Source organism: Cyprinodon variegatus, unplaced genomic scaffold, assembly GCF_000732505.1.
Source record: "Cyprinodon variegatus isolate N-32 unplaced genomic scaffold, C_variegatus-1.0 Scaffold525, whole genome shotgun sequence".
Taxonomy (NCBI): domain Eukaryota; kingdom Metazoa; phylum Chordata; class Actinopteri; order Cyprinodontiformes; family Cyprinodontidae; genus Cyprinodon; species Cyprinodon variegatus.
In genome coordinates this window covers 1-10,908 of record NW_015150978.1, presented here as the reverse complement: position 1 = coordinate 10,908, position 10,908 = coordinate 1, and the positions used below count along the sequence as shown (strand labels likewise).

The 10,908-nt window shown below is 40.5% G+C and overlaps 2 protein-coding genes across 3 annotated transcripts; one reads left to right on the top strand and one right to left on the bottom strand.

Annotated features, from left to right (window-relative positions):
• The first annotated feature begins 4,416 nt into the window (after positions 1-4,416).
• LOC107095119 (dehydrogenase/reductase SDR family member 7B-like) lies at positions 4,417-6,805 on the top strand. Of its 2 annotated transcripts, none has more exons than XM_015391093.1 (6): positions 4,417-4,758; positions 4,830-4,921; positions 5,025-5,235; positions 5,639-5,731; positions 5,814-5,966; positions 6,138-6,805. In XM_015391093.1, the coding sequence occupies exons 1-6, from the start codon at positions 4,605-4,607 to the stop codon at positions 6,341-6,343; spliced, it is 909 nt and encodes a 302-aa protein (XP_015246579.1). In that variant the 5' UTR covers positions 4,417-4,604; the 3' UTR covers positions 6,344-6,805. The 2 variants fall into 2 exon arrangements, with proteins under 2 accessions (XP_015246579.1, XP_015246578.1); XM_015391092.1 differs by having other exon boundaries at positions 4,546-4,758; positions 4,830-4,948; positions 6,138-6,802.
• A 2,096-nt stretch (positions 6,806-8,901) lies between these two features.
• On the bottom strand, positions 8,902-10,822 carry LOC107095120 (protein cramped-like). Its single transcript, XM_015391094.1, has 3 exons — positions 10,474-10,822; positions 10,118-10,263; positions 8,902-9,681 (listed from the first exon to the last, which is right to left on the bottom strand). The coding sequence occupies exons 1-3, from the start codon at positions 10,655-10,657 to the stop codon at positions 9,568-9,570; spliced, it is 444 nt and encodes a 147-aa protein (XP_015246580.1). The 5' UTR covers positions 10,658-10,822; the 3' UTR covers positions 8,902-9,567.
• Between the last annotated feature and the right edge of the window lie 86 nt (positions 10,823-10,908).

The following is a 10,908-nucleotide window of genomic DNA, read 5'->3' as shown; positions in this document are numbered from 1 at the left end:
TGGTAGCATGAGACGGACTCAAACTTTGCCTTTGTGCAAGGAGAATAAGGAGGAGAATTGCCAGTCTTGCAAAATAACCTCCATCAGGCCACAAATGTACGTGTGTCTCCACAAATGGTAAACTGACTCCATAGAATGGTATGAGGGCCCAACGTTCCCAGTTCGGGGTTGTGCCCAGAGCCCAACACCGTGCGGGACGCTCGGCATTTGCCAGAGAACACAAGGATATGCAAATTCGCCACTGGTGCCCTGTTCTCTTCACAGATAAAATCAGGTTCACACTGAGAACAAGTGACAGTCTGGAGACACCGTGGAGAGCGATCTGCTGCCTGCAACATCCTTAAGCATGACCAGTTTGGCAGTAGGTCAGTAATGGTGTAAAATGGCATGTCTTTGTGCCATTTGTGTTAGCCAGAGGTAGCATGACTGCCATTAGGTACTGAGATGAGATTCTCAGAGACCTTGTGAGACCATATGCTGATGCAGTTGCTCCTGGGTTCCTACAGGACAATGTTAGACCCCACCAACGTCACATTGCAGTACAGACTGTCCAGGAGACTGTGGATGCTTTAGTCCAGGTGTTGGAGCAGATCGCTCAGGAGTCCATCCACCACCTTACCAGGAGCATGCCCAGGGAGAGGGGGATCATACAGGCATGTGGAGGCCACACATAATACTGAGTGTCATTTTGATCAAAGTTGGATCAACCTTTAGTGTGTTTTTCCTCTTTAATTTTGTATGTGACTCTAAATCCAGGCCTCCATTGGTTAATACATTTGGTTTCCAGTGAGGATTTTTGTGTGATTTGATGTCGGCACATTCAACTTGGTACAGAACAAAGTATTCGATGAGGATATTTCATTGATTCATATCTATGAGAGTGTTCCCTTTATTTCTTGGAGCAGTATATTATCTAGTTATAATTGACGATGGACTTAAACTCTTTGTAGAAACAGGTTTTCATAAAGGAAATGAGTGCATACTTGTTAATGTTTTATTGATCTTCCTGAATTCATATGTCATCACACTCAACCGTATTCACCTCGCAAGCTACTTGTTTCAGTTTTTAAAGTCTAGAACCAGTTTTAACCATCTGACAGAAACCTTCAGGGAGAGGCAGGAAAAAGGCACGTTCTGAAATTCCCAGTATCCACCAAAGCGTCAAGCCTGCCCTGAACCTGAGAATGAATGGCCAGTTTATCATTGTAATGCACTCAGATGGCACATATCCATAAAGAAGCCCTGCTTCAAAAGCTACACCTTAGATTTCAAAAAAATGTTTTTAGGATTTAAGTTAAGCCTTTCAAACCTAATCTGTTCCAGCTGTCAAGCATGGCGCTAGCAGCATCATGATTAGGATCTCTTTTGCTGCCATTGGCATTGGTGCAATGCACAAGATGTAGGCAAAAATTAAGGCAAGTGACTTCCAAATCCACATTTTAAGCTACCCCAGCCTGCTAATAGAATATTTCCAAATAATCAGAAAAGGGCCCAAAATAAGGGGAGTAGTGGCTAGGGCATACAGCTTGGAATCATTAAGTTGTGAGTTCAGAACCCACTCCCACAGACTGCCGCTCTGACCCTTAACCCCTGATTGCTCCCGGGCACCCCAATATGGCAGCCCATTGCTCCCCAAGGAGATGGGTTAAATTCAGAGGTCAATTTCTCCAGTATAACACTCTTAATCCCAAGTGGGTTCACGAGTCACTGGTGCTGGATCCGATCTCCAGCTGTCAGTGGGCGAGAGGCGAGGTACACCCTGGACAGGTCGCCAGTCTGTTGCAGGGCAACGCAGAAACAAACTCACGCACAATCTCACACCTAAGGAGAATTTAGAGAAGCCAATTAACCTAACAGTCATGTTTTTGGACTGTGGGAGGAAGCCGGAGTACCCAGAGAGAACCCACGCAAACTCAGGGAGAACATGCAAACTCCATTCAGAAAGACCCTGGGCCATGATCGAACCCAGAACCTTCTTGCTGCAAGGCCGCAGTGCTGCCCACTGCGCTGCTGAGCAGCCTCAATGTGAGATCAATAAAGTTTTATCATTATTAAAGATGCTATATGTTGGTGAGAATGTGTATAACGATATTTGACAGACTTTGTAACTGATAGGCAATTTCATCTTTTACTAAGAATCAGGAGCAAATCAAAAGGAAAAAATTTGTCAAAATTGGTGTAAAATGACAATTTAGTTTTGATCAGTTATAAATTGCATGCATTTGGCTTAGTTGCATTCTTAGGTATAGTTTTCTAATAAAAAAAGAGGTGAAAGTCAAGGCTAGCAAGATTTGCAAACTAGTTTTTCCATTTTTCTTTACCTGACATGTTCGGGCCTGAGGACTCAGCCTTGCTACACATCACCTGATGGATGTTAAAAAGGGAGGAAGATGCAGAGTGGTTACATTTCCTCCTAAGTTTAGATTAAATTATAATCCTGTTATACACTCTAATTATAGTAGCACTGCCCCCATGTTGTTCCTCTTTTGACTTCACGAGGAATGATCGATTCTGGGAAACAATGTTTGCAAAGCAGGGCCAGAATGAGGGGTTAATTATTTCTTGGACTTCTAACTGCCAAACTAGTTCCTGGAAAGAGACTGGTTGATTTGATATTGTAGGTAAACGAAGCATCCCAACCGTGCAGGATTGGGAGGAACAAATAATGCTATGCTTGTGACTGCCTTCAAATCTAAATTATTTAATGATTACTATAATAGTTTTTTGACAACAGCTAATTTGCCCTTATTTGAGAAGGCGTTCTCTGTGTTTGTTAAATGGCCAGTTTCACCAAAGGTTAAAGAGACTCACTTTAAAATCTCGCACAATATTTACCCAGTGGCAGAATTTTTGCACAAAAGATTTAAATTTGATTTAACATGCTGTGCCTTTTGTGAATGTCCGGATGAATCCCTTAATCATCTTTTTTTTTTTTTCCTGTCCCTTTTATTTTAAACTATGGAGACACATCAAAAATTTGTTGTCCCTTAAAATTAAGGACATCCAAGAAATAACAATCACCCACGTGTTGTTTAAAGTTCATGACCTTGATAGTAAAATTTCAGATATGGTTCATATTGTTTCCTTGCTTGTCAAATATCATATACATTGATCTAAATGGAAAGGTTCTACTCCTTGTTTTGAATTTTTTTTCTAACCAATTTAAATGGTATTACACCTCATTAAAACATTTGAAGTCTGCTTCTGCCAAAAAAAAAGTAATTGCCAGTATTTCTACTTTTCTTTTGTTTTAAATCTTGCTCTATATTTATTCATTCTTATTGTTTATGTATATGTTCTTGTTTTTAGCCCCATGTTCTGTTTATTTTTTTTTCCTCTACCCATGTTGTAATGTTTGTACCTTTTTGTACACTATTGGTTTCTTTTATAAATAAAGTAAAAAAAAAAAAAAGGTTTGGGAGGAGCAGAGTTGTAAGAAATTTTCTTAGGATGATAAATAAAATAAAAATTAAATAATAATGTCTTAATATTTTGCTTTTAAATTTTAAAGCACCAGAAAACCCAGCTTGTTGGAAAAAAGGTCGCTTGTTTGGTGAAACTACGCTTCCCATAATCCTGTGCGGCAGCTGTGCGCAACACGCGAAGCTCGTGGAGAAACATTCTTCTCAAACAGGAAGTGCTTCGTTTCAGTGAAACCCATGTTTCTCTGCACTGTGAAATTATTCAGGTGAGTCAATGGTGGAATTATATATATTATAGTGTTCAGGGGTTGTTTGCATTATAAACGTTAGCTAGCTTGTTGATTTATTAGGTAAATAACGCACCGGAGAAATATCTGTGTAAAAAGACTTAGCCCAAAGTCTTAAGATGGTCAGAGCTCTTGTTTACATTTTACTGTTTGACAGTTTGCATCAAGCTGCTATGAAGAGTCATCAAAGTGGAAATAAATGAAAAGTTAAATGAAAGTGGTGATGAGCTAAGGGCAGCTTACATGATTACATTGTATAAGTAGTGAAGAATGTTTTTGTTTATTTAAATAGTGCTGCTATCATTCCTTTGTCTGAACCATGCTTGTTGTTATGCATCAAAAAGGCATCAGAGACCGACAGGATGTTGCTGTGAATATCAGTCATGAAGAAGGAAAAAGAAGGATTTAATGCCCAGAAAAGACCAGCTGGAGGGGCAGAGAATTCCGGGTTACCACCGGTGCAGAGCTTGCTTCTGAATGGCAATAAGCAGGAATGTTTATTTCTTCATAAAGTGGATATTTTCTTAGATATATTGACATTCTCCAGGATTTACCCAGATGGAACTGCAAAGGAATTGGATAAGTTAGTTTTTTGGAGACTTATGCTACAGACGCTCAGGGTACGCGCCACCACGACACATTCTGAGTGGCTTTGACTTGAGGCATTGAGACCTTTATGACCTTGAATAATTCTTTATAAACTTTTTGCACTGTATGAATAGTTCTTGTTACTAAAGAAAATCTGTTTCCTGTGTAGCTTATTGACTAATTCATTTAAATCTCTGCTGTAACATGTGGTTTCCCTTAATGCCCTGATGGTTACTGTTGGAAAAAACCTACAAATGATGCTGGTTTGTGACTGCAGATATTTTGTGAGGAGCAGAAAGAGTCCGCCATGGAGCGCATCATGGGTGGAGGAATGCTTCCCTTGGTTTTAACAAGTGTGGGCGTCTTGCTGCTTTACCGCATACTAGTCCGACTCAGACGGGGGGCTTCAGTTCATGGTGCAGTGGTGGTCATCACAGGAGCCAGTTCTGGGCTTGGAAAAGGTTGGTCCGTCACTATTAGTTTCCATTGAAATGATAAGTACAGTCTCCTACCAATTGATTTTTTTATGTAGAGTGTGCACGAGTCTTCCACGCTGCAGGAGCTCGGCTTGTGTTATGTGGAAGAGATGCAGCTCGCCTGCAGGAGGTGGTACAGGAGCTCAGTGTAAGCCCAGCAGATGGTCAGAGCCAGGTGCGTTACTTTCAGGGTTTTTCTAGAAGGGAATAACTTGATTGGATTTATTGTCTTCATTTTCTTCACCCAACAGACCTTTGCTCCCAGAACTGTTGTTTTCAACCTGGCCAAAGCGGACTGCGTGGAAAAAGCTGCACAAGAGATCCTAAAATGTTATGGACACATTGATGTCCTCATCAATAACGCAGGAATCAGTTATCGTGGCAACATTCTGGACACCAACATGTCTGTTCAAAGAGATGTGATGGAAACCAATTACTTTGGCCCCATCGCTCTCACTCAAGGTTGGTAAGGAGTTCATGTCCCTGTCATTGTTATGTTTATTGGTCGGCAACAGATCATAGAGGAATATGGATGTTATTTACATTTAGATAAATCATAACTGCAATGTGATCATTTATTTAGTTGTTTTGACCTGAACCATGCCATTGGTTCTGTCTTTAGGATTAGTGTTGTGGTCCTGCTGGAAGCCTAAAGAATTTCTTTTTTAAGGAATTCCCTGCTGCATTCAGCTCCTCTCATCAGCCCCTCCCACCTCTTTTTTGCCAATTAAATTGCTTTTATTGACTCAATTTGATGCCCTTTTTTCAATCAACTTCAGATTTAAAAAATTCCCTTTTTTTTGTACGTTTTTGGTCCATCATATCATTTAAATTTCATTAAATGTGATTGTTGCTTCCCTCTCAGCTCTCCTGCCCTCCATGGTTCAGAGACGCAGCGGTCACATTGTTGTCATCAGCAGCGTCCAGGGAAAGATAGCCATTCCTTATAGATCTGCTTGTAAGTTGCCTGTTTTAAATTCTCCTTCAGAACTTTTTTAAGTAAAGCATCACTAATTTTCTTCTTTTTTTATAATGACCAGATGCAGCATCTAAACATGCCACTCAGGCCTATTTTGACTGCCTGCGGGCAGAAATCGAGCACCTTGGGATCCCGGTGACGGTGATCAGCCCCGGGTACATCCGGACCAACCTGTCACTCAATGCTGTCACTGGAGATGGCTCCAAATATGGAGGTGAGGCATAAAAAGAGCAAACTGTACCTTATTAGAGGGAGGAATATATTCAACATGAAAAAACCTCTTGTGATGAGGCTTTCAAATGGTTTAATGGGAACTTCAAAGCCAGTCTTTTGACTGTTTCCTGTTTTAGTTGCACTTAAACTCTCTATTTATGTGTCTTGGCAGTTCTGGATAAAACCACAGCGTCAGGTTGGGAACCCAGGGATGTCGCCGGCGCGGTTCTGAAGGCCGTCCGTCAGAAAAGCAGAGACGTAGTCCTGGCCGGACCTGTGCCCACCGTGGCCATCTACCTCCGCACACTGTGGCCCGCTCTCTTCTTTAAACTCATGGCGTCTCGGGCTCGCAAAGAACAGAGACGTAAAGAAGAGTGAAACCGCAGCAGCAGAACGGAGACTGTGTTGGAATAAGTCAAACCCGACCAGGACACTGGATGGATTTGAAATGTGGACACACTGAGCTCTGTGGTAATGCTGGACCCAGTTCTGGGAGAAAGCAGCATGTTATTAAATAATGTGTGACTCCTGTTAAAATGTTCTGGGTCTGACCAGTTGAGCAAGTCTGTCGTTTAGTTTTGTGAAAAATATTAATTTTAAGAGCAATGTCCTACTTGGTGTTTCTGCAACAGTCGCTCCATATTCCACACCTTTCATATTCACAGTATCACCACTCCCCCCTCATCCGGCGGATTGCTGTTGACTTACCAAGTTGTATTGCTTAAGAAACAGCAAGGAGTTATTAAAAACTTTGTGTTTTCAAACTAGAAATCATTTTCAATGGAGTCATTTTGACTGCCTTTCTAAAATGATATAAAATGTTTATTCTACCAATTAAAATACAGATACTAATAATTGATCTATCTAAACAATGTGATTGTTTTTTTCTTTTTTCTATATTAAGTTTAAACTCTTAATATATATATATTTTTTTTTTGGTGTTTTCGGGTCTCCCTCACAGCTTTACATTGGATTAAGGCCTGCCATCTTTAACCAATGAAATCTTGTGGCAAAGCTTTTTATATTCGGGCTCTAAATCCTGATGTATTTTTTTGGTTTGTTTGTTTTTTTTATAACCTTTCATGCTAAATATGCTTCCAGGCCTTGAGTTTTTTTTTTACTGCACTAGTGGCTCATTTTTATGGACAGTAGGCTGACAGGAAAGGTGGAATAAGAGAGGGGGAGAGACATGCGGTAAAGGACCACAGGTTGGAATCGAACCCGGGTGACCCAAGTTGAGGACTAAGGTCTCCATACATGGGTCATGCGCGATAAGCACTGCTCCACCTGCACACCCTGCTTCCAGGCCTTTTGACTGCAGTCAGGCTGCAGCATATAAATCTCAAGACATCATTTAACCTGCCAACAACTAGCCTCTTATGCAATTTGGAGGTGTGTGCTTGAGCCCTTTGTACACAGAATCTCATATGGGTCTCCATATCTAAAACCTGTCAGTTACTGTAGATCAGGGGTGCTCAAGTCCAGTCCTGAAGAGCTACCATCCTGTAACTTTTAGATGCTTCTCTTCTCTAGCACACCTGAATCTAAAGCCTCAATCCCCTCATTTAGCTCAGCAGAGGTGTGGTAACGAGCCACAAATTTGATTCAGGTGTGTTAAAAATGGTTTCATCAAAAAGTTGCAGGATAGTAGCTCTCGAGGACTGGACTTGAACACCCCTGCTATAGATGTTTGCTTCAGTTGAAAAGACACGATGTACTGGTGTAGTTATGCTGTTACCTTTATCCTACTGCATGATTTATGCCTGCTCAGAACAGTCAGGGAACACCCTGTGATGCATATTGACAAGTGCAAATGGAAGCTCTGCAAAGACCAGCTACATTCTGGGCCATTTTTAATGTCTTGGTGTAGTCTTCTGATTGAAACCATCCCATATCTGCGCTGCCATCAAAATGACACACAATAAAGACAAGAAAAAACAAGACGTTGCATCTATCTTTATACATGTAATAAAACCAGCTCTTACAAAACTTAAAACAGGTTTATCCTTTTAAGATGCCACCTTAATATTAAGTTAAACAGAAAAAAAAAACACTTTAAGAAATGTTAATAAATAGTCCAAATATCAATTTTACATTATGTTACACAAGCGTAGAGAATTTTGGAATTGACATTTGTACAAATCCTTCAACAGAAAAAAACAACAAAAACCTTTCAGAATAAAATATAAAACCTGCCTCTTATTCCTTATATAGACTCTAGTGTCACAAAATGAAACTGCTAAGATATCTCACACGTCAGAGCTTTTACATTTTGTGACGTCAAAGCTACTGATGAGCTAATAGAAAAGCAAAGCATTCTGAATTACTTTTTGTGGAATGATAGTAAAAAGCCGTCCTGTAGTTTACACTCTTAATGTAGAATGATGCTGTGGACAAGACTACGGCATGTATGAACCCTGATTGCACCCAGTCTGGGCTAACAGCAGGATGCATGTTGCAAAAACTGTATGTGGAAACTGCACAGATAGAGGAAGCTGTTATTTTAACCAGAATGACATAATGCTAAGGGACGAAGACGTTCAAGAGCCAATCATATTAATGTTAGCAATAGTGTTTTTAATAACAGTCAGAGGGGGGTTGATCTTAAGGGAGTTGTTAAGCTAAAAAGCTAGTATGGCTTTAGTGTTTGATCCAGTTACATTCTTCTGACTGCACGCCTTTACACTTTACGCTTAAACTAACTGCAGAAAACAATCTGAAATAATAGGGAAAATAACAACTAAAGTAATCATAGCCAAAAGAGGAGCATGTTGGAGTTAAGATAAGTATTTGATGATTAAAAACTATTCCAGAGCTGGAAAAAAAACACACGAAAAACAAGCGTTTGGTTAAGAAAGAAGCCAAAATTGACTTTTCGGCCAACTTCCAAAATAAAACTGCCTTTTTAAATGATCCTATTGAAATGAATGTTGTTGTTTTTTTGTGTAATTTCAAGCCAGTAGCTACAAAAATATCACTTCAGCAGAGTTAATTGTTAAGCTGCCATTTGGTGAGTGGCTGTAAGAAAACAAAAGGAGCTCAAAGGGAGCACTGTTGAATCTCACCCAAAAATACTGGGACCGATATGAGATGAATAACGCCTGAAATGTGGGCACAATGAGAAGATGCTGTCGCTGGTTTTTACATTACAACTTCATTATAGCGAGTACCTCATCTTAATTAGCCAGTTACTCGCTGCCATTTGTTAAAAAACATAAATTAACCACTTTTAAGGTCAGGTTTTGCACATTTTGCTGGATTTCCACATTTTACGGGTCTGATATAAGAGTAGAAACAAAACAACACAGACATACAGGAAAGGATGAGACATGACTGGTGAAAACCTTTTGTTCAGATATGGCATAGTATTTATCATGTACATGAGGTGGTGTTTTGTAAACACGTTAATTCCTCTAAAGTGTTGATTTTAAAGGGTGTTTTTTTCTTTTTATTTTAAAGAAGAGTTCAGGGGAAACCAAAGCTCAGGTTTCACCGTTATTATTGCACTTATACTCCAGGGCAGGGATGGCTTTGATGGTGAGACCAAGCTTTCATCCAAAGAGGAGGCAAAGTGATTTGTGTCCTCCAGATGGCTCTGTTCCTCACGGAGGAGGGATGGAGGGCTCTGTGACGGCCAGCTCCTGAGCCAGGTCATTGAAGCGAGCGATATAGTCCACGCTGCTCTCACTCATCATGCAGACAAGCTGAGAGTCCATCTGCAAACCAAACCATGACAACATCAAAACATTTTACTAAGAAGCGTAGAGGAGGCATTTTAGTTATTTAAAAAAGCCCTTCTGTTCTTAATAAAGATCACACTAACCAAACTATTTAATATTCTAGAGTTAGATGCAAATACAGCCTTAGATCTTTGGGGTTACCTCTGCAGCAACTTTGTTTGACTTACATTTAAGCCCAATTTTTGCATAAACATCTCCTATTAGATAGAGTCTGCCTAGCAACATTCAAGTCTAAAACTATCACTTAGCGTTTAACACTAAACAGTGATGAGTCACTTCTGTCCTGCTGGATGCCACCATCTTTTCTCACACTGAGATGTGAGATGATAGCTTGGAGAGAGGAACTGAGGATGTATGAATAAGGAAACGAGATGAGGAACATTGCTTTTCTCAAATTAAGGTGCAGATTTACCTCCGCCACATCAGGAAGGCCACGGGATTGGAAGGAGTCATGGGAATTGCAGTCCAGGAGACTAGGGCCGAGCAGGGCTGTGCCGCTCGAGGGGCCGGAGGGGGTGAGGGCGGTACGCCTGCTCTTATCAGGGGAAACCATACTAGCTGAAAGGGTAAAAAAAAAAGCAGAGGAATCAATGAACAGTCAGGAAAGCAAATAAGAGGATTTGCATTCAAAGGTTTGTTTTTCTAATACAGCTTGTCAGGTTTTATTCTCTCTTATGCAAAAAGCTCAAGCTTTTCTGAAAAGAATTCAATTAGATTAACTCTAAATTATGACCAGATGAGGAAAAAGTTTACTAAAAACAGACGTACAAAGGAGGCATCCCAGCGTGGAGTCAGAGGAGTCGCTGGGGTACCACTGAGGGTCATGGCTGGGAGACGGGATCCATCCTCTGGACGGGCTGACGGAGGGAGACGAGGCCAACAGCTTGGAGGGGTCTGCATTACCCAGCTTGGCTGGAGAGAGGGCGGCCTCCTCACCTGCTGGAAAACACATCAACAGATTAGAGGCTCACGGTTTTTCTCATTACATGAACACCAAGACTAATAAAAGAAAAGAATAAAAAAACTTGCATGGGAAGATTTTTTTTAATTTCCATCTATTTATTCCGTAATCCATTTTACAGTAAATTTAATCTGGTATTTTTGCTTTTGGTGTGATTCCTTGTAAGTGATTTAAAGACAAAAAAAAACTGTAATCAGCACCGTGATTATTACCCCATTTACACTACCCTTTGAAAACCGATC